General features: G+C 41.3%; 1 protein-coding gene across 1 annotated transcript in view; it reads right to left on the bottom strand.

Annotated features, from left to right (window-relative positions):
- Window positions 1-25,427, bottom strand: part of LOC148341730 (uncharacterized) — a 58,316-nt gene that overhangs the window by 7,091 nt on the left and 25,798 nt on the right. The window contains exon 3 of the mRNA XM_088283708.1: window positions 23,203-23,314. Within this exon, the coding sequence (XP_088139834.1) occupies window positions 23,203-23,314 (112 nt within the window). The remainder of the gene's footprint in view (window positions 1-23,202; window positions 23,315-25,427) is intronic.

Raw genomic sequence — 25,427 nt, 5'->3', positions numbered from 1 at the left:
TGGTGAGCAGTCCATACCGAGCCACTTTCTGGAATCTTCCATCCTCTGGTCCGGTGCCATGCCTGTCACAAAGAGCTCCAACAGCGCAGGAGGCGCCACCGTTACCCACTCCCAACGCACTCTTGACACCAACCCGCTGGTACCCCATTCCATGACAGGGGGCCGCGGAGCTTCAGCTTTCGAGGACTGGCAGATCCCTGGATTCCGGGGACGGTGGATGGACAAGTTTTCGATGGTGCTGGATATTGGGGCGAGCTGTGAGCTCCTTCCGCATCTTCCAGTGAGCCTTGTGGACTCTCGAGATTGCCTGAGTCACTGCCATTGACTGAACGAACACTGGAATTCGAGTGGCATTTCCGGATGGGACTGAACTTGACTGTGCACATCCCACGGAGGGAGCATATGTCGTGCTCTCTTCCTTCCCAGTGGCCGAACTAAACTGAAACATCTGAGGGCAGCTCTGAAACCTGGTTCTTCATCCTCCCGCGGTGGGTATGCCCTGTTCTTGCTCTGGTCTGAGTGGTGTAGCAACCTCCACCCATTCAATTCACCAATTGACATTACATTGTACATGTGATCACACACATGGTTTGGTTTATCAAAATGCATTCATCTAAATTTAGTCAGGAGTAGATCTTCCATTAGGATTATATATTTGTTATGTCTACCGGCGTTGCCTCGTACGCCTGCCTTGTCCCTGAGCAGCGGAAATGGTATGAATTGTTTACTTTTACCGAACCACAAATCACATTGAATATCGATGTGCGTCGTCATACTAAAGAACTAGGCCCCAGAGTTGTTGAATACTCCGCGTCACTATCAGAATATCATATTTTAACACCCACTACAAATTCTTCGGTTTTGGCAACATCCAAAATTTCACAAGACGGGTCACTCGGAAGAGGTAATTCGGTGTGTGTGTATTGTTTTTACTGTCTCTACACACTCCCCAGTTGACAGAATCAGTGTGGGCACGGCCTGTAGGTGGATTGAAGCATTCGGGAGACAATAGGAGGTGAAGACTGCAGCGGTCTTGGAGCTGTCTATGTCTTGGAGAGCACCTATTCTTCCCGTTAAAAGAAAAAAAAAGGTTTAATTTGGTATCTGCGTTATTATAGTTTAAATGGTTACTATTTCATTTGGGTTGCTTTAAATATTTGTCAAAAAACAGTCAAAATTAGAGCGTTAGCTCGAGGCTTAAATTGTAATCTCTAAACACAATTAGATATTTGAACTCAGTGAACTAAATTTTATTTAATTCAGGAATGATTTGCCCATGTTGCGAAGCCAGATTCTAGTGTTGTGCCATATTAGCTGGATATCATTAGGACATTAGTGCGAACCAACACTGCTTGTGGTGATTATCAGCAAAACTAAATTTATACGTTGGAGAATTGTTTCTGGGGCCAATGCCTGTGAGGATGACACGGTCTAGATTATATTCGAAGAAAGCTATTGCAACAGTCTGGGAATTGAAATAGATATAATATTTGGTGGGTTTACGTTAATTAAAATATATTATTCAAGTGACTGATACAAGCTTCACAAACAAATTGAAAAAGGTGATTGAATACAATTAATTATGGTATTATTGCGATTATTTAGCATGCATTTTTTGAAGGATTGTATAACGATTGCTGGCATTATTGTAAACACTTACGGGACAGAAGGTCAAATATTTAATTTAGCAGGTTCATATTTACTAAATATGTTAAACATTAATTAAACAGAAAGCATTTATCAAATGAAAATACGGTGCAGTTAGATACAAAAGGTTGTAAGTGGTTCTATTACACACAACTTCAACCCGCACCGGAGTTCTTTCCCCGATATGGTGAGCCTGAAGGTTGACCGCCCGGATGGGCAGGTCAAGAGAGGGGGAGATACTGACCAATTGAAACACATACAAATCAAACATAAAAATGGACACGGCTGTCCTTTTTCTTATTATTTCTGAATGATAGGCTTGCTTTCCGCGCTTTTAGAATGTTTGCTTCTAATCTATGAGACTGTTTTTTAGACAGACGGAGGGGAGACAAAAATTGTGATGTTACAGTACCACTGCAACCAGACGGTCATGTACGAGGAACGGGAGGACAGCTCGGATAGGTTGACAGACGCACAGGTGATATTGTTTTATAAAATTTGTGACCAAGACCCCGAGGTTGGTATATATGCGGAATTATTCAATCACACAATTTTACGTGTTTGAAGTTGAATGGAGCAGGACACACAATTGGACAAATACCGTGGGATTGGTGTGAAACGAATGTGTCTCTTCCAGCAGGACCCCCGCTTTCCCGTGCAGACGTCTGGTTGTGTTATGGTGGAAAATTTCTATACGACAGGCTGCCGACCAATGCCTCTGGCAGGTGTGCCCTGGTGACTTTAATTATGCCGGTGAGTGTGACACCTGTAGATTTGGACCAGTTAAATTGGGATCAATTAGAGGCGGTACATAAACAATTGTCAAAAACCTTATTAATAATGTTTCAAAATAGGATTGCTTTAGATAGGTTATTGGCTGAAAAACAAGGAGTGTGCGGGATATTTCGGGATCAATGTTGTAGTTTCATCCCAAACAACACGGCACCGGATGGGCGTCTCACCAAGGCATTGGAAGGTTTGCAAACTTTGAACAAGAGGATGAAAGAACATTCAGGTGTAGATTCGGAAATGAGGTCAGGATGGTTGAATGTCTTTGCTAAATGGACAGGTCTGATTAGCTCTATATTAATCTCAGTGGCAGTATTTACAGCTATAAGGGTGCTTTGCGGATGTTGTTGTATACCTTGTATCAGATCTCTTACAGTAAAAACCCTCGAGCGCACCTTTGGCCCCTTGCCACCAGGGGGCCAATACATGATGATCCCCGTGTCGGACCCACAGCCGGTTCCTCTGGCAGCCAGCAGGTCCATGGGGTTCAGCGGAGTAAGTGGGAATGGCCTCAGTTGTCTGAGGCCATGAGAGGGAATAAAATTTTAGATATCATTCTACATTTTTTACTGTTATTATTTTTCTATTATTATTTTGGCGGGGGTGATGGCCTCAGTTCGCTGAGGCCATGAGAGGGATTAAAGGATTTTATAAGCTTGACTACAAGTGACATGTATTCAGGTTAATGCAATAAAGATATATACTGATTGGGCTTTAAATCAATGCATGAGAAAAGGTCAGGCCAGGCTGTGTGAAATGCATGGGTGGCAGATATTGTGTGCAGGATGAGCCGCACGTCGGAGAACTGAGTGTGCAGACGCAAAGGGTCCCGGACTTCGATCAAGGCCACCCGGCTGTTGTTGTGTGAGATGGTCACACGGTCGACCGTGAGAGCAGAATTACAGATCCAGTGGTTCATCGGCAGTGGAGCGCACAAACAACTGCCATGGCGCGCACCGTGGGAAGAGCCGACACGTCACCTTGCGGGCAGAAGACGTCCACTAAGAGAAAGCTAAAGTTAACTGCAGATGACACATAGCCAATAGGGGAAGAGTAGGAAGTCTTGGCTTTGTTTGCTGAAATGTATAAATGATCCTGGGCAACTTAGGGGGGGGCGTTGTTTTTTCCTGTTGGTTGCTGTAACCGGGCCTCTCAGACTTTGTACTAGATCTCCTGTTAAGAATAAATCCACTCCCGTGTGAAGTTGCCGGCATCCTGGTCATCTTTCTCTCAAAACGAGCGCGCATAATTGTTGGATGAATGGAGGTTGTGTTTGGTTAACCATTAATGGAGTCAGATAATTAATTCAAACTATTTTGGTAAACTTTTGGTACATTTAAAGGTAAAAACTCCAACAACAGACACAGACATATACTTACACCTGCACATACACATGCTCATACACGCACAGACACTTTGACATACACACGCGCACACCGACAAGATTACAGAGGAATGCCTGCGAGGAGAGAGACGGAGAGACTGCCCGCCGGAGAAGGCCAGCCTTGGCGTGCCAGTCTACGGGACCAGACAGGAATCGACCATCATCAACTACCCAGACGATGACTAACCTGGGCAGGACCTTCCCTTGGACGTGGAGCCGTGCCGTGGGAGGGAGCGAGGACGACCGATTCAACCGATTCAACCTACATTACCCTTGACACAAAAAACTCCTATAAAAACTGAAGCTGGGCTGAAAGATGGCGCGCATTTTTCCACTGTGCTCGCCCGAGTGCAGTTTTCTCGTGAGATTAAGAAAAAGCCGCCCAGATATCTGTCTTTGTACTATTTCCTGAACTCCAGAAATTGAAGAAACTAAATATCGGAACTCTAATCAGTTGTTGAGTCTTTATTTGACCCTTTTCTTCTTGAGCACAAAAAACGAACACGCATTGGAGGAAGTTTGGCTTTTAAAGGTTGATTTACTAACTAGTTCTCATTTCCACGGTGACTCAACTCCAACAATAACATGCCAAATATTTGTCATCTCATCAATATTTGCACAACAGAGTACTGAGTTTCGAGATCCTCACTATAACTGTTCTCAAAATTATATTTCTTCTCAATTTAGCTTAGTTAAGGGATATTTTATTGACAATCTAACATCAGTACACTCAGACAAAAATATAATGGTGGTTGGGGGGCGCGAAGATTTTTCTTCTTGGTAGGGGCGGGCGTGAAATAATTGAGAACCACTGTTAGTATATGCAGACATTATATTCATGCAGCCCGAGTGAACCACAGCATTGTTGCAAGTTTGGTCGGAGAAACGTAAACGTCCCACTGCTGGAGCAGCAGCGGCTTCGCGGGACAAAGGCGGAAGTGACGTAAGAGCTGACTCGCCAATGTGGCGTTAATTTAGTTATTTTGTTATTTTTTTCTATCAACCGAATTAAAATATTATATAAAATATATATTGAAATAGAACAGCCTAGTGTAAAAACAAACACAGAGGCAAAGAAATATATTTGAAAAAATGCGTGTTTAAATCATGACGTCATAAGCAAGCGCGCAGCTTCCGAAGGACCTCGACCACATCCACTGACCCGTCCACACCGGAACAAAAGCAGTCCACCGCTAAATTCTTCTGATTTAGTGTGGAACTGACTGTAATTTTCTCATAGGATGTCCAGTGCTACTCGAAAGGACTACGACATAATTCGTTAAGCCTTTGTGTCCCGATAACTTCATTTTTGCGCGTTGATGCTTTTCGGCGTAGTTAGCTTAGCTTGCTAGCTAGCTAGCCGCTAACGAAAAGAGGCACATGACTCATCGCCAAGCAGAGATCAAGTGCGGATTTTTTGGAATTATCATTTGAAAATGTGTGCGAGAACGACACCCAAGTACAAAGAGGAACTTTGGGGAATAAAAGAAGAGAACGAGCAACATCTTCAACTTCTGGGCGAAGGTTGCAAGCAGCCTCGTGTTGTGCGACACGAAGCAGGTTTGTCCACGTCTTACTCTCATTTGCTTTGTCAAGAACGACTTTCTATCGTTAGAAATATGCATCACAACATTAAGTTGTTTGGGGAAATCGTTCAAGGTTATTGGCGTTTTATTTTTTAATCTTGCCTTTTATTTGCAGATCTGCTGAACATTTGTTGATGCCAAATAAAATCAGTGCAGGAAATAAATGCCAAAGAAAAAACAATAGTGGGGGGTGAACTCCATGTTTTTTCCAGTATAAAACTTTAACTGATTATTTAACATTTTACATTTTCTGGGTTTTATATCTTGTTCAAGCAATTCCTTTCGGAAGGAATTCTGCCTGACTCTAAAAAATGTGCACACTGCGGCAAAAACATCAATGGCGGATGATCAATTTTAGTGGATAAAACACAAAATATTAAGTTATTTTAAAAAATCAAGTACCTATTGGTCTTATTTATTTATTAACTTTGTACTGCCTCGGTCAATAAACCTCGGGTGGCCCAGCACTGTTTTATGCACGTGTGCGTAGTTTCACCCCATCCAAACATTTAAAATACATTAAATGCATCCATCCAAGGTTGCACGGATCTCATCAGTGAACAAGCGCATGCTGCAAGGAATGCATCTGCATCTTTGGCTTACTATGGTGTTAGAATAATATTAAGAGGTTATTATACATTTGCCGTGATGCAGCTTATTTTAATATGTAGTGCATAAAACATGTTGCAGTTTAATAGAGTGAACTATGCTTGAGTGTTTACAGTTTGAGTGTGGCAGGGCGGTGGCACTTCTTCAGAAGTGCCGATGAAGTAAACAACACCGTGATGAGCCCTGATAAGAAGAAGTTGGCCCCAAAGTCTGACGCAAACAGCATCGTGCTGGGTCCTGATAGAAGATGTTGACGACAAAGTCCGCTGCGACCCATGGCGGCACGCCAATGATAAACCGGACTAAACCAGCTTTTGAGAAGACGAACTGTACCACCCTTGAAGTGTAATCTGATTTCCCGATGTTATAAAAGGGAATGTGTGAAAAGCATCGGGGAACAGAGGGGAGATAAAGTTGTCAAATAAACTTTAACCTTTCTGTAGCCACTTGGGCTGCATCTCTCTCTCCTTCCAGCTATGAACCCTATATGTCAAATTGGCGAACCTGACATATGGCCTTAAAAAGGGAGAAGGCCACAATCCCCTTTTCGACCAACAAGCCCAGGAACATTTAGTTCCTGGTAATAAAGTTCCTGTGGCCCAGGTGGTTTGCATCTCCCCCACAACTCAAAGTTCTTGATAATGTATGCAAATGACAATGATGACGGAACAATGGGAGGTGTTGTGTTACTTTGTTACTCATTACTGACACCCTTTGGCTGTAAAGCATCATTGCGGTTACAAAATAATTCAGTGAACTCATAATATTTTGGTGTATCTTAGTCGAATTTTAATACATATTGGATAACTTTAAAATATACAGTCATTTTTCAAATTTGTCAACATAAAAGTTAGAGTGAAAGTGTTGCTTAATTTATGTGGAGGGTTTTTGACTCTTCGAACGTTAATTTTGTTTTAAAATGTATTTAGAAACAGAAATTTTATAAAAAAGTAAAAAGGGGAATGTTGGAACGTAATAGCGGGCTAAATGTTATTTTGGGCATAAAAACAAAAAACAAACAAACGTAAATCATGCAATAAATAGCGACTCTGATTCCAGCGCCCCTTTAATTCTTTTTGGTATCCAAAATATAATGGACGTGAGGTAAATTTCCGCTGTTGATGTGCGGGTCTGGCTCAGCTCCCCTCCGGACAGGTCGCCAGGCAAGGTTGGCTTGGTGATGGAAAAAACTTCTGACACACACCGGTGGTTGGAAGAAGATTTTATTGATCTCAGCTGATGTCAGAAGTTCCCAAAAGAAAAAGGTGTCTCCCTCTCGCGCCTTTTCCCTTCTTATAGGGAAGACAAACAAAAGACATGAATATCTAATTCTCGCTTGTTGCATAGTCATTTTTATCCTGCTGCCTCTCAACTGCCCCTCAAACTGCCCCCCCCGTGGCTGCGGGGCACAGACTCCCCGCCGGTGCGACTTCCCGGCGGCAGACCCCTCTTTTGTAAACACCCTCTTCAGGACGCAGATAACCCCTGTTCAACTTCCTGACCCCCCGTAGATAAGGCTAAAGTCCTGCGCCTCTCAGGGCTGCAATCTACGTGTCAAAAGGGGGGGTCAGGAAGCCCTGGGGGAGTTCAAAGCAACAGTTGTCATGGCCATAAAATAAGTTGTCTATGTCAGACCTTGTGAAAATACACTACAGAAGCAAAAAGTACCCACGATGAAACTATCTCGAAATGCAAAAAGAAATACTTGTAAACATCACTTGAAGGATTCCTATTCTATCAATGACATTATGTTGCGATGGCCCCCAGTGGTCTGCATCAATATGTTAGGGTCCCACAACAGGTGTTCCATCAGACGCACACAATAGCCTGTGTGTGCTAACTTCAGCTCGCTTCCAGAAACGTCTGTCACTATGTCAGGAATGAAATCGGCATCAGCCGCAACGTGCTTCCTTTTTAAATGCTCGTTTATCACTGTTGTGCTGCTAGGAAAGGGAGGTTTACATCTTAGGACGTAATTTTGTGAAATGCCCCCATGGTCTGGTCCAAATCGGGGTCGCACGCATTGCTCCGTGTGCGGCATGCACAAGTCAATTTAGCACGGTAGGAACTATATAAAAAATAGTCGCCACATGAGGTTTGACTCGACCAAATCAAATGTATGTTTGTCTTTTTGTGTCCTACAGACGTCTGTGAAAACGATCTCCGTTCTGTGAAAGAGGAGCCAGACTTGACTCACATCAAAAAGGAGGAGGAGGAGATCAACAAGTCACCAGTGAACGTTCTCCCTATAAAGACTGAAGATGAAAACAAGGATGAGAGTGAGGACAAGAGAGGGGCGGAGCCTACGAGCAGCAGTTCAAGTCATCACGTGACAACAGAAGGTGATGAAGACCACTGGGGGCCATCACAAGCACAAAATGAGGACACATTATCAGATGCTCATGACGATGATGATGATACTAATGATGATGATGATGATGGGCAAGCCAAAGGTGAAAGGGCATGTCACACTGACTCATTCACTTCAAAGCTGTCTTTAAAAGGGCACAGAAAAACACACAGTGGTGAAAAATCTTTTTCCTGCTCAGTTTGTGGCAAAAGCTTCTCTCAAAAGTTTGATTTAACAATCCACACAAGAATTCACAGTGGAGAAAAATCTTTTTCATGCTCAGTTTGTGGCAAAAGCTTCTCTCAAAAGGCACAATTAACAAGGCACACAAGAACACACACTGGAGAAAAACCTTTTTCCTGCTCAGTTTGTGGAAAAAGCTTCTCTCAAAAGTCACATTTAACAAGTCACACAAAAACACACAGTGGAGAAAAGCTTTTTCCTGCTCAGTTTGTGGCAAAAGCTTCTCTCAAAAGGCACAATTAACAAGGCACACAAGAACACACACTGGAGAAAAACCTTTTTCCTGCTCAGTTTGTGGCAAGAGTTTCTCTCATAAGATAAGTTTAACAAAACACACAACAACACACAGTGGTGAAAAACCTATTTCCTGCTCAGTTTGTGGAAAATGCTTCTCAAGAAAGACATATTTAACAGAACACGCAAGAACACACACTGGAGAAAAACCTTTTTCATGCTCAGTTTGTGGAAAAAGCTTCTCTCAAAAGTCACATTTAACAAGTCACACAAAAACACACAGTGGAGAAAAACCTTTTTCCTGCTCAGTTTGTGGCAAAAGCTTTTCTTCAAAGTCAAATTTAATAAAACACACAAGAACACACACTGGAGAAAAACCTTATTCATGCTCCGTTTGTGGAAAATGCTTCTCTCAAAAGTCACATTTAACAAGGCACACAAGAACACACAGTGGAGAAAAACCTTTTTCATGCTCAGTTTGTGGAAAATGCTTCTCTCAAAAGTCACATTTCACAGAACACACAAGAAAACACAGTGGAGAAAACCCTTTTTCCTGCTCAGTTTGTGGCAAGAGTTGCTCTCGAAAGTCTGATTTAATAAATCACACAAGAACACACACTGGAGAAAACCCTTTTTCCTGCTCAGTTTGTGGCAAAAGCTTCTCTTTTAAGACAAATTTAAAAACACATACACGATTACACACTGGAGAAAAACCTTTTTCATGCTCAGTTTGTGGAAAATGCTTCTCTCAAAATTCAAGTTTAACATATCACACAAGAACGCACAGTGGAGAAAAAACTTTTTCCTGCTCAGTTTGTGCCAAGAGGTTCTCTCAAAAGTCGTATTTACGACGCCACACAAGAACACACAGTGGAGACAAGCCATTCAGTTGCAGCGTTTGCGCTAAAAAATTCTTCACTAAACGTAGTGCTGAGAGTCACAATTGTGCTGGTGAGAAAAGCAGCGATCCTTGAAGCTTAAAAAAAAGAAAACAAAAAACTGAAGGAACTGACTCTTAGTGGTAAGATGTAAATGTGATTTTGAATAAAATATGAAAAATGTAATTTTGCAAAGCTCTTTTATTGACATGAAGCCAATGGGATCAGAGCCAGAATTATCAATGTGTTTGTGTGATGATGATTTTTTTTTTGTGATTTTACATCAAGATGTAAATGAAATTAATTGCCTTTGCCTGGAATAACATTTGTTAACATTATGCTTTTCAGTTTTCTTTTTAAACGTACTTAATGGAAAAGGTGTGAGAACAAACTGCTTATGAAATCGTTGCCTTCCACAATCATCAATAAAATTACGTGTTCTACTTGCTCAACTGGCCTTCATTACGCCGTGAAAAGGTGAAAAACTAAACTCGAAAAAGAACAAGAAAGAGAAACGCAAATAGTCTCAGTTTCTCTCAAAGGTTTTGGAATGTCAGGAGTTGGCAACTTGATGGCGACTGGAGTCAGCGCTGGTTTTCTCGCTGTGTTTGGCTGGCTCGTATATGAATGGTCCATTGAACAAAACTCAAACTCTTCAAATATCCCCTCACATACATTTAATATTTCGCTTTCTGAATACATTTCTGACTAGCTAAAACCTCTTTCCAGGTTGAGCTCTATCAAGCGTTTGGGGCTTGTTGCTAAGCAGAATCTTACTTCGGAAAAAACGTATCATTTTGTCAAATATACTAAATATTTTTGTTCATGCTCTATTATATTTTTTATATTATTTTTATAATGAAATAGGGAAATATTAAAATTGGCAACCACATACAGACCTAATTCAATTAATAAGAAATATGGAAACATTTTATAAATATTGAGCTCATTGAGAAGAGTCCTAATCTTGAAATAAATATTGAAATGTAAAAAATACTTATGTATTTAATTAATTCAATAACCCGACCCCGGATGAGCGGCACAAAATGGATGGAATAATTTAAATTGCATACATATTCAAATGAACAAATATGTTAAGAAATAATCAAGAGTGAAATAAAATGGTTTAAATTAATATTGATATAATTTCACATATTAAAATAATTGAATAAATATTGTAGTATTACATAAGCAAGCTTAAATATAAGTTGAAATAAATAAAAAAAAAGTCTGATATTTTTAAATGGCCTAATATAGATATGGGAAGTAATTCTCTTTATGAAACTATGAAGGGACTGGAGCTCACAGAAGTGACCAGTCTTGGTTCTGAAGTTCCGATGTAACCAGATACTGCCATGAGAGAAAATAGGCCTGAGCATTGTTTATGGTGGGGGCAATTCTCTCGCCAGGTCAGTGACCTTCCAGGGTATGAGAGTAATTTAAGGTGGTCACGAGTAAACTGGTCGTATCAACGGGGAGACGCATCTGCTCTCCCTCTGGGGGACTTTTGGAGGGAAATCCCGAAGATTAGCGTGATGGGAATGCATACGCAACAAGTCAAGTCAATTTTATTTGCATAGCTCTTAATCACAGACAGTCTCAAAGGGCTTTACATAACCACAATCGACATCCACTGATCTTAACCCCCAGGAGGGCAAGGAAAACTCAAAACCCCATTAGGGGAAAGTTGAGAAACCTTGAGAAGAGACCACAGATGGGGGAATCCCCCTTCCAGAATGACCAGGCTGCAATGGATGCCAACTGGGCAACATTTGACACATAAAATGATGCTATGCAATAATAGATGAGATAATATAAGAGTCAATTGAATGAAGTGCTGCAGGAAGATGACTTCAGTGGAGCGGGTCCTCATCCAGGGCCGTAATATCCATGGCAGCATATCCAAGGATGAGCCTTCGATTTTGTACCGGTCAGTTGGTGTAAATTCAGAACAGCCACTTCCAAGTGAATCACCATCACCTAATTCCCACGTCGGGGAATTGGGAACAGAAAAGAAAGAACAGAAATAGCAAACAGGCCAACAAGTAGTTCAATGAAGTGCTGAAATATAAGGAAATCAGAAAAGGCGCTGCATGAAGACGACTTCGGCAGAGCAGGTCCCTTCCCGGTTCGTCAGTGCCGTAATCTTCAAAGCATGTCCCCATCACCTAATTCCCAAGCAGGGGAAGAGAGGGCAGAAAAGAGAAGAACCGGCAGTAAACAGGCCAACAAATAATTAAATGAGATGCTAAAGTATATAAATAAATTAATCAAATGTCGCGCTGCAGGAAGACGACATCACTGGAACAGGTGCATGCCCAGTTGGTCAATGCCTTAAACTTCCTAGTGGGTCACCGTCACCTAATCTCCCAGCCGGGGAAAGGGGGGCAGAAAAGAGAAAAAAGCGGCAGTAAACAGGCCAACAAATAATTAAATTAGATGCTAAAGTATATAAATAAATTGATCAAATGTCGCGCTGCAAGAAGACGACATCACTGGAACAGGTGCATGCCCAGTTGGTCAATGCCTTAAACTTCCTAGTGGGTCACCGTCACCTAATCCCCCAGCCGGGGGAAAAGGGGGCAGAAAAGAATACAAAAGAAAAAAAAGCGGCAGTAAACAGGCCAACAAATATTTCAGCTAAATGCACAAGAGTATAAATGCGTCTTTAATAGTGTTTTGAACATTTCTACTGAGGTGGCGCCTCTAATACATGAGGGTAGTGCATTCCAAAGCATTGGTGCCCGAATAGAGAACGCTCGAGAACCTGCAGACTTCTTTTTGGCTCGCGGGATCACTATAAGACCAACATCTTGTGAGCGAAGGTTTCGGGACGGAACATATGGTACCACGAGGTCAACGAGATAGGAAGGTGCTAAGCCGTGCAAAATTTTAAAAGTAAGTAGCAGAACTTTAAAATCACATCTCAAGTGGACCGGAAGCCAATGCAAAATGGCTAATATCGGGGTAATATGATCAAACTTTCTCGTCCTAGTCAAGAGTCTAGCTGTTGCATTTTGAACTACAGTGGAACCTCGGTTCTCGACCATAATCCGTTCCAGAACCCTGTTTGAAAAGCGATTTGTTCGAACACCGAATTAAATGCAATAGTTGTACGCACTACTTTTCTTTTTTGCTAGGAGCAGCTTTGTTGCTTGCTCTGACCTTCTTTGGAGGCATGATTAGGGGCTAAAACACTTTGCAGCACGTAGCACGTCCGCACGCGACAACAATTGGTCAATTGGCGGCTCAGCATCCCACACTCGCGTGCGCACTCACGCGTCATACCGGCGTTCGAACTCCGATGTTTGTTCGAACTGCGAAGCAAGAATTTCTCTTTTTTTTTGTTCGAACGCCGATTTGTTCGACCTCAGAGTCGTTCGAGAACCAAGGTTCCACTGTAGTTATTTACCAGCTTTCGAGTGGTATTATTTTGAGAGAGCGGCTCGTCGTCGATAAAACTGACCGAGGAGGAATGCTTAAACCCATCATGTATTGACACCTCAGTAGAAATTATATCAGTATGAGATGTAACAGCGTATGGTGTGTAGCGCTCAGATCTAGAAGAAAAGCTATGTGTGTTGTCTAAGTCTAGCATAGCGCTAGTTAGCTCTAGCCTTACAGACTCCATACCCTTCCTTACAGGCTCACTATTCGCCTGCAACCCGACCTGCTCTAATATGAATAGTCATGGAAGGCTCAAACAATAATCTATGTTTCTAGAAAGAGTGATGGCGCCTTCCCAGTTAGGGTGAAGGCCGTCCATCCTCAGCAGGTCGGGTCGGCCCCAGAAAGAAGGCCAGTTATCTATAAACTGCAGTCCCTGCTCACTACAAAAACTAGCCAGCCACTTATTTAGCGAGAATAATCTACTAAACCTCTCATCATTGCCTCTCGCAGGCAAGGGGCCAGAGACAATTACTCAATGCCGACTCATCTTTCTGGCGAGATCACAAGTCCTTGCTATGTTTTTCTTTGTGATCTCTGATTGCTTCATCCTAGTGTCATTGGAGCCAACGTGTATCACTATATCTGAATAGCTAGCGTTGTTTGCACTGCGCTGGTGTATAGGTGTCTTGCGCGCTAGCTCCATAAGATTAGCTTCTATGTCGGGTGCTCTGGCCCCAGGAATACACATTACTGTGGCTGGATTTTCAAGCTTAATGTTGCGGGTAATGGAGTCACCTATCACTAAGGTGCGGGAGCCATGAGACCGAGGTGGAATGGAACTGCTATGTGTCTTAACAGGCTCACCGCGATTAGCAAGCCGTTTACGGCCAATGCTAACCAGACTAGCAGGTTGGCTACAACCCGTGCTAACAGTCGTGTCCGCCACGTTTACGCTTACCACATTACTCTGCTCTCGCTGGCGGACACGTCCCTCTATCAGGGAGAGTCTTTCCATGAGAATGGTGCAAGTGTTGCATGTGGTGGTGCACGAAACCATAGTTGCGTTTACTCACCCGGTTGTATGAAAGCTGAGGAACAGATGTCGCGCCGAAAGTGATGTCACGGGGAGTCAAGTTTAAAAGGGCACACAGGAACACACAGTGGAGAAAATCTTTTTTCCTGCTCAGTTTGTGGCAAAAGCTTCTCTTTTAAGTCAAATTTAACAAGCCACACAAGACCACAAATGGAGAAAAACCTTTTTCCTGCTCAGTTTGTGGCAGAAGCTTCTTTGATAAGTCAACTTTAACAAGCCACACAACACATAGAGGAGAAAAACCTTTTTCCTGCTTGGTTTGTGGTGAAAGCTTTTCTATAAAGGCAAGTTTAACAAGCCACACAAGAATACACAGTGGAGAAAACCCTTTTTCTTGCTCAGTTTGTGGCAAAAGCTTCTCTGATAGTCAACTTTAACAAGCCACACAACACATAGTGGAGAAAATCATTTTTCCTACTCAGTTTGTGGCAGATACTTCTCTAGAAAGTCAAATTTACAAACCCACACAGGAATACACAGTGGAGGGAAGCCTTTTTCCTGCTTGGTTTGTGGAAAATGCTTCTCTCGAAAGTCACATTTAACAGCGCACACAAGAACACACAGTGGAGAGAAGACATTCAGTTGCAGCGTTTGTGCTCAAGAATTCTCCACTAAGCAGAGTGCTGAGAGACACGATTGTGCTGGTGAGAATTGCAGCAATCCTTGACAAAAAAAACTGAAGGAACTGACTCTTTGTGGTAAGATGTAAATGTGATTTTGGATGAAATATGATGTATTGAATTTTGCAAAGCTCTTTTATTGACACTCAGCCAATGTGATCATTGCCAGAAGAACCATTGGGTCTGAGTGATGATGATTTTTTTGTGTGTGTTTACATCAAACATGTAAAATAAATTAATTGCCTTTGCCTGGAACAACATTTGTTAACATTATTCTTTTCCGTTGTGTTTTTGATTGTACCTAATGGAAAAGGTGTGAGAAGAAACGGTGCTTATGAAATCGGTGCCTTCCACAATCATCAATAAAATCACTTGTTCCACTTGCTCAACTGGCCTTTTTCCTGAGCCTTTGTGTTTAGTAGAGTCATTTAAAAGTCTAATATAGAAAACAGTGTCAGTGTGAAAAGGTTGGTTTCTGATTGCCAAACTTACATTTATGAATAAAAAAGTTATTATTAGCAAATAAATTATGAAAAAAGCATCTACAGCACCACACTTCTTCAAGAAACAGAAATCAACATTTTCCCACTTTAAAGAAAAGTTTTTATAAAGAAATAAACTGACAAATTTATTGAAGTCCTTCGAAAATGTCCTTGAGTATGATCCGATCCAAAACAGGTGTTGAACTGTCTTAGCGTGGGTTCCACAAAAAGAGCAACTCTTCCGGCTTCTCTCTCCTCTTCAGTACAAAACACAGTTTTACGCTTACAATGCAAACTGTGCCACAATTGTTAACCAATCAGGAGTCGGACGCGAGGGCTGATTCTGATTGGCTGTTTACTGGCAAATCGCATTTTATAACAGTATGACGTCCGGGTAGACTCAAAAACACAGGCCGTGTCCAAATTAACAGTCCGCGACCTCAGAAGGCCAGTTTGCAGGCTGGGTCCTCTGAAGCCTAACAAGGCTCCTCCTCATGTAGCCTGAATGGACCGCATAACTCGTGGTGAATTTGGACAGGCTCAATAGCTACAAATTAATAGGCTCCGTCCTTCGATGTCCAATATGGCGACCAGAATACGTCACTTCCGGTGCGACGAGACTGCTTACGCAGGTGTCCAAATTCACGCAGCCTCCGAGAACTAGCCTTCAAATCTGGCCTTGTTTCCATGGAGTTTCCATGGCGACGGACCCTGAGGGAAGGCTACTAAAATGTAACCTTCGCAGCCTTAAATGCCTCGCTCTTCTTACGCCGTTCTACACTCTTCTTCAACAAAAAAAACCAAACGAAGCTACGTACGTGTTCCACCTCATCGGAGTGCACTTTCAGATATAAGTATAAGTTATTTGTATGTAATATGAAAACATCAATCATAAGAAATATTGGGCAGCAATGGTTGGATATTTAGCTCCAGATTAAGATCACTTTATCAGTTATCGGCCAAATATAACAAAGGTCGTTCTAGTAACTCTTGTATAGAAGGTACGGATGAAACATTTGAATTGTCGTAATTCTGCATGAATGCAAAATAGCATTATTTTATTTTATCTTTCTCTTATGTTTTCGGGAGCAAGGAGATGACCGTGCGGCTGATCAAGCTGCAGGGGGAATCGTATATACGACAGCCTCTTTACGGGAGGCCAAGTTCTACGCAGCCAGTGCATGGTGTAAAAAAAATAATATCACAGGAAAAACATTTAACGGGTTATTGTCTTGTCTATTTCCATCCATTTACTCAAGATGCGCTAATTCAATGGTTCCTAATCTTTCTTGGGTTGTGTACCCTCGGGTACCCCCCTGACTCTTATGTGTTGATTATTCACTAAATGTATGTAACAGAACTGTTCATTAATTATTATTTTCTCTACCTTAACGTGATTTGTTAGGAATTGGATATGAAATAGGATATTAGGATATTTAAGTCACATATATTTCAATAGTAGGGAGCAAAACAAAGAAATAAAACTGCCTTTGTTGAATCGAACTCATGAAATAAGACTCTACAAACTGGGTTTAGAAATGCGGAGACAAGAATTGGAGAGACAGAGGTTGGCAGAGGAGAGAAGAGCAACTGAGAGGAGGGTGTTGAGTTTTCAGCTTCGTATTCCATATTTCCTTTCGGCTCACCGCACCAACACAACACCACGACAAGTTTAGGATGTTTCCATCTTGCTGTTTATTTTTCAGTCACTCGACACAACATGTCTTCCCACAGCCAACATCCATAAAAGGCATTTCAACAAACGTAAAACGTCATCACGTAAACCACGCGAGATTTACGACAGTAACGAAAATATATGTGACATTCAACAAAATACACACATACCCAAATTTACATAATGACATATAATTAAATATATCATTACTTAAACTAAAGAATACCATGAGAGCATATAATTCAACACCCTCCCTTGCTCTCATCAGCTCAAAACAATGACCTTTAATTTCCAAAGAACCAAGTTTTAAATTTTTCAATCCTAATCCGAGATGCTGCTTTTGTTAATATGTCTGCAATCATGTTTTCTGACGGACAGTATGCAATGTCTATTTTTCCCTTTTGAAGTGCTTCACGGATGAAGTGAAACCTAACATAAATGTGTTTAGATCTCTGTCTATTCACTGGGTTTTTGGTCAAAGCAATGGCCCCTTGATTGTCTCCATAAATTCTGGTGCAACTGTATGTTGTATGATCCATACCATTTAACAACTGAATTAAATACATGCTTTCTTGTGTCGTGGTTGCCAAAGCAATGTATTCGGCTTCACAAGTCGAAAGAGCCACTATAGGCTGCTTCTTCGACTTCCATGAGATTGCAGGGCCTTGTTTTGTCATGCTGAAGCAGTAGCCCGTAGTGCTACGTCTGTCTTCTACAGATGATGCCCAATCAGAGTCACTGAACGCCACCAGTTTTAAATCTTCATCATTTTTCTTGTATATTAATTCGTAATCCATGGTACCTTTTAGATATCTCAAAACATGTTTAGCAGTCACTAAATTGCATGCTTTTGGGTTTGCAAGTGTTTGTGACAATTTGCTCACTATCCAGCTGATATCTGGTCTTGTACACGTCATGGCATAAATCAGGCTACCTACAATCTCACGGTACTCTTTAGGGTTGGCCATCTCATTTTTATTACTTTCTTCATTCACCCCCAGTATTGGTTCACTTGGTGTGTATCTGGGTTTACAGTCTGACATTCCAAATCTTTCAAGCACTTTGACGATATACCTTTTCTGACTCATTTTGATTTCTTCACCCTTTTGCTCAAACTGAATGCCCAAGAAGTATGATATTTTGCCCAGATCTTTCATATTGAACCTGGATTTCATGGTGTCTTTGAATTTATTAAGTAGATCACTGTGATGATCACCTCATTTTCTATCTGTTTCCTGTATACGCAGTGATCAGATAGATTTCTCACAAAATTTCCTTGCTCTAGGTGATCATTTAGAAGCTTGTACCAGTTCCTTCCAGATTGTTTAAGGCCATAGAGGGATTTCTTTAGCCTATATACCAACTTCTCACCTTTTTCTGATGTCTTTTCAAAACCCTCAGGCTGCTCTAAGAAGATTTCTTCATCTATCGGCGCATGCAAATAAGCTGTTTTTACATCCATTTGGTGGACGATGAGATTGTTTTGGACTGCTATCTGCATCAAAGCCCGTACAGATGTGATGTTAGCTGTTGGAGCAAACGTCTCATGGTAGTCAATGCCTTCTGTTTGACTGTAGCCCTTAGCAACGTATCTAGCTTTATATACTTTTCCTCTTTCTGAATTTTCTTTCAAGGCATATACCCATTTCCCCCCAATTAAGTTCCTGCTTTCAGGTAAAGAAACCAGTTCAAATGTTTCATTTTCTTGGAGTGATTGAATTTCTTCCTTCATCGCTTGTATCCATCCGGGTGCCTCGACCGACATCCGGGCTTCACTATACGTTTGTGGAACGTCACATATGGCTCTGTAACAATGATCAACATTTGTGTTAGCAATATCGTTGTCATTGAGGACTGTCAGATAATCATTTAAGTATTTTGGAGGATTCTTTTCTCTTTTTTGGATAACGGTGGTTTATACCGTAATCAGGACTTGCATTTTTCGTTTTGTCACCTCGTGTTTCTGACGCCTCATCATACTGTGACACATCTGTATTTATCATGCCCTCGTTCTCATTAAAGTCATGACTTTCACTGCCAACTTCGTGTGGTTTATCTTCAAAACCCTCAGTGTTAGAAAATGTACTCCTGCTTCCCATGATTTCTGAATCCAATTCATCTGTTTGTGTCTCTCTTTCCATGCACTTCTTTTTGATGAATTTTACCAGTCTGTGTTTCGATACTTTTTCAGTTTGTGGGTTATACACCAGATATGCAGGGCTGTTTTTACTGTACCCCACAAAAATCCCCTTTTCACCTCTTGCATCTAATTTCTTGTGATTGTGCTTGTATACATAACATTCTGATCCAAACACCCACAGTTTGGAAAGATCTGGTTTTCTTCCTGTCATCATGAAATATGGAGTGTTTTTAACCCTGTCATTGTAACATCTGTTACGGATATGAGCAGCATTTTGGACAGCATAAGGCCACAGCACTTTTGGTAACCCCTTTTCTAATAACAGGCACCGTCCCATTTCAAAGAGTGTTCTCCATTGTCTTTCGGCTGTACCATTTTGGTGTGGAGAGTATGGGGATGAAGTTTCATGTCTAATTCCTTTATCCCTCAAGAGCGACTGAAAGGCATTGTTGGTGTATTCTGTACCATTATCCGATCTAATGCATTTGACACTGCCGTATGGGGCACTGTCAGCAAGGAATTTTTCTGTTGCTAATAGTGTGTCACTTTTGCTTTTGAGAAAATAAACAGACACGGCCCCTGAAAAATCGTCTATGAATGAAACTGCATACTTGTAACCATCCTGACTAGTTGGTTCAATGGGGCCTGCCAAGTCAGTGTGCACCATCTCAAGAGGTGCATTAGCTTTTGCATTCAATGTCCTATTTCTACTATTGATGAATTTTCCCTCTGTGCACACATTGCATTCTACTTTAGAGTCACCTGTAATTGTCATGCCCTTTACCACATTTGGCAATTTTAACACATCATCCATATTACAGTGTCCCAAAATTTCATGCCACGTTTTGACATCACAAGTCAGATTCGCATTGTCCTTTGACTTCATGTCAGTAAATGACTCATCATAGTTTTGTTCGTTGTGATTTACCGTTCTCACGAAGTACAGTCTTTCATGTTCCTCGATGTCGAAAACTGTTCCATCTTTGGTTATGAGTTCATTTTGTCCTTCCTTGAATGTTACTATGGCTCCATCCGACGTAGCTGCTTTCACTGACATGATGCTTTGAGGGTACGTTGGTATATACAAGGCTTTCTTCAACGTGACACCGACACATCTTCCTTTCGCGTCCTGGAGGAAGACCTTGGCATCTCCTCTTTTCAATGCAACATTGTTTTTCCTGGTTCCGTCTGCTAGTTCCATATAATGTCTTGCTGGGTTGAAAGTCTCATCAAACGTTGTGAATTTGTGTTCCTCATTTACAACATGTGATGTGGCTCCACAGTCCACCATTAAGGCATTCCTTTTAGCATTGTATGAGAGATATTTGTGGTTGACCTTGAACACAAATGTCTCTTCCTCCTCATGATCCTGTTGTCTTTCTGCCGTTTGTTTTGCTTCATCTTTCATCTTGGTTTTTCTCCTGCATGTCTCATCACTGTGTGTAGCACTCCTGTGGTAGTTGCACCACTTCGTCACCCCTCTTTGGCGGCAATCTCTCACAAGATGTCCACGGTTTCCACATCCGTAGCAGACGACCGATGATATGTCTACTTTCATTACATTGTCTGTCTTTGTGTTAGAGTCAAACTTTTCCGTCTCCTCGTAGCTTCGTAGCCGACTTTTAAACTGTGCAAACGTGAAGTCATCGCTGCTTTGTGTAGTGTGGACGCAGAAAGGCTTGTATGTTTCTGGGAGGCCCTTCAGAATCATAGCTATTATCAGTCCATCACTTATTATCTCCTTTGCATTTCTCAAGGAGGTTACTGCCTTCTCAGCACGAATGACATAGTCGGTTATAGTTTCCTCAGTTTCTTTCTTTAAGGAAGTTAATTCCGTATACAGGGCAATAATTCTGGGCTTACCCTGACTCGCGTAATGGCCGCGTAGTATTTCCAACGCCTTTTTGCCGTCGTCTGCCGCTTCTCTCATCACCAATGACAGGCTTGTGTCGTCGAGAAACTGAATTAGCTCCGCGTAGCATTCTTCATTCTTTTGTGGATCGGGTGCGGCGGTAGACAGTATAGTGTCTTTCAATCCGAGTATCCTCAAATGGCCGAGGAACTTTACCTCCCAAAGTTCGTAGTTGTTTTCATTCCCGTCGAAAACTAACCGTTGCCATCTTCCTCCTCCTGTGCCGCGCCTGGGCCCATAACCTGTTGCGTTTGCAGCTTCGTATTCCATATTTCCTTTCGGCTCACCGCACCAACACAACACCACGACAAGTTTAGGATGTTTCCATCTTGCTGTTTATTTTTCAGTCACTCGACACAACATGTCTTCCCACAGCCGACATCCATAAAAGGCATTTCAACAAACGTAAAACGTCATCACGTAAACCACGCGAGATTTACGACAGTAACAAAAATATATGTGACATTCAACAAAATACACACATACCCAAATTTACATAATGACATATAATTAAATATATCATTACTTAAACTAAAGAATACCATGAGAGCATATAATTCAACAATTTGAGTATTATTTTTCTTTCAATATGTAGTATATTTTGTCTTTGAAGTGTGGGTCCTTGCTGCCTTCCGGAGAGGCAGCCGAGCAAGGCTGGATTGGTGATGGAAAAGAACAAAAGAAAGAAGAAAGATTTTATTCTCGTTACATGCTGATGTCAAAAGAAGTCTCCCCAAAAACGTGCACGCCCCCTCTCAGACATTCCCTTCTTATAGGGAATGCCCAAATAGGACATGAATATCTAATTTTCCCTTGTTGCATATGCATTCCCATCACGCTAGTCTTCGGGATTTCCCTCCAAAAGTCCCCCAAAGGGAGAGCAGATGCGTCTCCCCGTTGATACGACCAGTCTACTCGTGACCACCTTAAATTACTCTCATACCCTGGAAGGTCACTGACCTGGCGAGAGAATTGCCCCCACCATAAACAATGCTCAGGCCTATTTTCTCTCAGGGCAGTATCTGGTTACATCGGAACTTCAGAACCAAGACTGGTCACTTCTTTGAACTTCCCATATCTATATAAGGCCATTTAAAAATACATGACTTTTTAAAAATTTATTTCAATGTATATTTAAGCTTGCTTATATAATACTACAATATTTATTCAATTATTTTAATGTTAAATTATATCAATATCAATTTAAACCTTATTTCACTCTTGAATATTTCTGAACATATTTGTTCATTTGAATATGTATGCAATTTAAATTATTCCATCCATCCTGCCATTTTCTGCCGCTCATCCGGGGTCGGGTTATTGAATTAATTTAATACCTAAGTATTTTTTTTTACATTCTAGTTTTTCTGAAGTGAGATTCTGCTTAGCAACAAACCCCAAACGCTTGATAGAGCTCAACCTAGAAAGTGTATTTAGCCAGTCAGAAATTTATTCAGAAAGTGAAATATTAAATGTATGAGAGGGGATATTTGAAGAGTTTGAGTTTTGTTCAATGGACCATACATATACGAGCCAGCCAAACACAGCGAGAAAACCAGCGCTGACTCCAGTCGCCATCAGATTGCCAAGTCCTGACATTCCAAAACCTTTGAGAGAAACTGAGACTGCTTGCGTTTCTCTTTCTTGTTCTTTTTATAGTTCAACTTCTAGTTCAGTTTTTCACCTTTTCACAGCGTAATGAAGGCGAGTTGAGCAAGTGGAACAAGTGATTTTATTGATGATTGTGGAAGGCACCGATTTCATAAGCACTGTTTCTTCTCACACCTTTTCCATTAAATGCGATTAAAAAGACAACTGAAAAGCATAATGTTAAAAAATGTTGTACCAGGCAAAAGCAATAAATTTTATTTACATGTTTGAAGTAAACACACAAAAAAATCATCACCACTCAGACAGTGGTTCTTCTGGCACTGATCTCAATAAAAGAGCTTTGCAAAATTCAATTTCATCATATTTTATTGAAAATCACATTTACATCTTACCCCAAAGAGTCGGTTCTTTCATTTTTTTTGTCTTTTTTTAATCTTCAAGGATCGCTGCAATTCTCGCCAGCACAATCGTGTCTCTCAGCTCCCTGTTTAGTGACAATTTTTTTTAGAACGAACGCTGCAACTGAATGGCTTGTCTCCACTGTGTGTTCTTGTGTGGCTTTGTAAATACGACTTTCGAGAGAACCTCTTGGCACAAACTGAGCAGGAAAAAGTTTTTTCTCCACTGTGTGTTCTTGTGTGGCGTCGTAAATGCCCCTTTTGAGAGAAACTCTTGGCACAAACTGAGCAGGAAAAAGGTTTTTCACCACTGTGTGTTCTTGTGTGGCTTGTTAAATTTGATTTTAGAGAAAAGCTTTTACCACAAAACAAGCAGAAAAAAGGTTTTTCTCCACTGTGCGTTCTTGTGTGCCTTACTAAAGAAGACTTTCGAGAGAAGCATTTTCCACAAACTGAGCAGGAAAAAGGTTTTTCACCACTGTGCTTTCTTGTGTGGCTTGTTAAATGCAACTTTTGAGAGAAACTCTTGCCACAAATTGAGCAAGAAAAAGGTTTTACTCCACTGTGTGTTCTTGCATGCCTTGTGAAATTAGAATTCTCGGAGAAGCTTTTACCACAATCTGAGCAGGAAAAAGGTTTTTCACCACTGTGTGTTCTTGTGTGGCTTGTTAAATGTGACTTTAGAGAAAAGCTTTTGTCACAAAACAAGCAGGAAAAAGGTTTTTCTCCACTGTGCGTTCTTGTGTGCCTTACTAAAGAAGACTTTCGAGAGAAGCATTTTCCACAAACTGAGCAGGAAAAAGGTTTATGTCCGCTGTGTGTTCTTGTGTGCGGTTTTAACGACAGCTTTGAAGTTAATGAGTCAGTGTGACATGCCCTTTCACCTTTGGCTTGCCCATCATCTTCATCATCATCATCGTCATGAGTGTCTGATAATGTGTCCTCATTATGTGCTTGTGATGGCCCCCAGTGGTCTTCATCACCTTCTGTTGTCACGTGATGACTTGAGCTGCTGCTTGGAGGCTCCGCCCCTCTGTTGTCCTCACTCTCATCCTTGTTTTCATTTTCACTCTTTATAGGGACAAAGTTCACTGGTGACTTGTTGATCTCCTCCTCCTCCTCCTCCTCCTCCTTTTTGATGTGAGTCCAGTCTGGCTCCTCTTTCACAGAAAGGAGATCGTTTACACAGACGTCTGCATGACACAAAAAGACAAATTTGGTTTGGTCAAGTCAAAGGTCAGGCGGCGACTTTGTCTGATATTGTTTCTACCATGCTACCTTGACTTGTGCCTGCCGCACACGGAGCAATGCGTGCGACCCCGATTTGGACCGGACCATGGGGGCATTTCACAAACTTACGTCCTACGAAGTAACCTCCTTTTAGCAGCACAACAGTGATAAACGAGCATTTAAAACTGAAGCACGTTGCGGCCGATGCCCGATTTCATTCCGGACAGAGTCACAGACGTTACTGGAAGCGAGCTGAAGTTAGCACACACAGGTTATCGTGTGCGTCTGATGGAACACCTGTTGTGGGACCCTAACATATTGATGCAGACCACTGGGGGCCATCGCAACATAATGTCATTGATAAAATAGGAATCCTTCAAGCGAAATACGTTTTCAAGTATTTCTTTTTGCATTTATAGATAGTTTCATCGTGGGTACTTTTTGCTTTCATGATAACCTGCATCCCTAAAAGAATTAAAGGGGCCCTGGAATCAGAGTCGCTATTTATTGCATGAGTAACGTTTGTTTTTTTTTGTTTTTTTTTTTTTCCCAAAATGACATTTATCCTGCTAGTACGTTCTGACATTACTCTTTTTATTTTTATAAAATTTCTGTTTCGAAATAAATTTTAAAACAAAATTGTGTTTGAAGAGTAAAAGTTCTTACACATAAGCATTAAGCAACAACACTTTCACTCTGACTTTCGTGTTGACATATTTGAAAAATGACTGTATATATTAAAGTTATCCAATACATATTCAAATTCGACTAAGATACACCATAATATGATAAGAGTTCCCTGAATTATTTTGTAACCGCAATGATGTATAACAGCCATAGGGTGTCAGTAATGAGTAACAAAGTAACACAACACCTCCCATTGTTCCGTCATCATTGTCATTTGCAAAAATTACCAGGAACTATAAGTTGCGGGGGAGATGCAAACCACCTGGGCCACAGGATCTTTATCAGGAACTAAATGTTCCTGGACTTGTAGGTAGAAAAGGGGGTTGTGACTTTCAGCCTTTTTGAGACCATAGTAAGCCAAAGATGCAGATGCATTCCTTGCAGCATGCGCTTGTTCACTGATGAGATCCGTGCAACCCTGGATGGATGCATTCAATGTATTTTAATTGCTTGGATGGGGTGAAACGAT

This window comes from Idiotropiscis lumnitzeri, chromosome 2 (assembly GCF_059441095.1).
Source record: "Idiotropiscis lumnitzeri isolate Australia: NSW breed Sydney's pygmy pipehorse chromosome 2, RoL_Ilum_1.0, whole genome shotgun sequence".
In the NCBI taxonomy this organism is placed as follows: domain Eukaryota; kingdom Metazoa; phylum Chordata; class Actinopteri; order Syngnathiformes; family Syngnathidae; genus Idiotropiscis; species Idiotropiscis lumnitzeri.
Note: the sequence above shows the minus strand (reverse complement) of the source record. Positions and strands in the feature narration are given on the sequence as shown.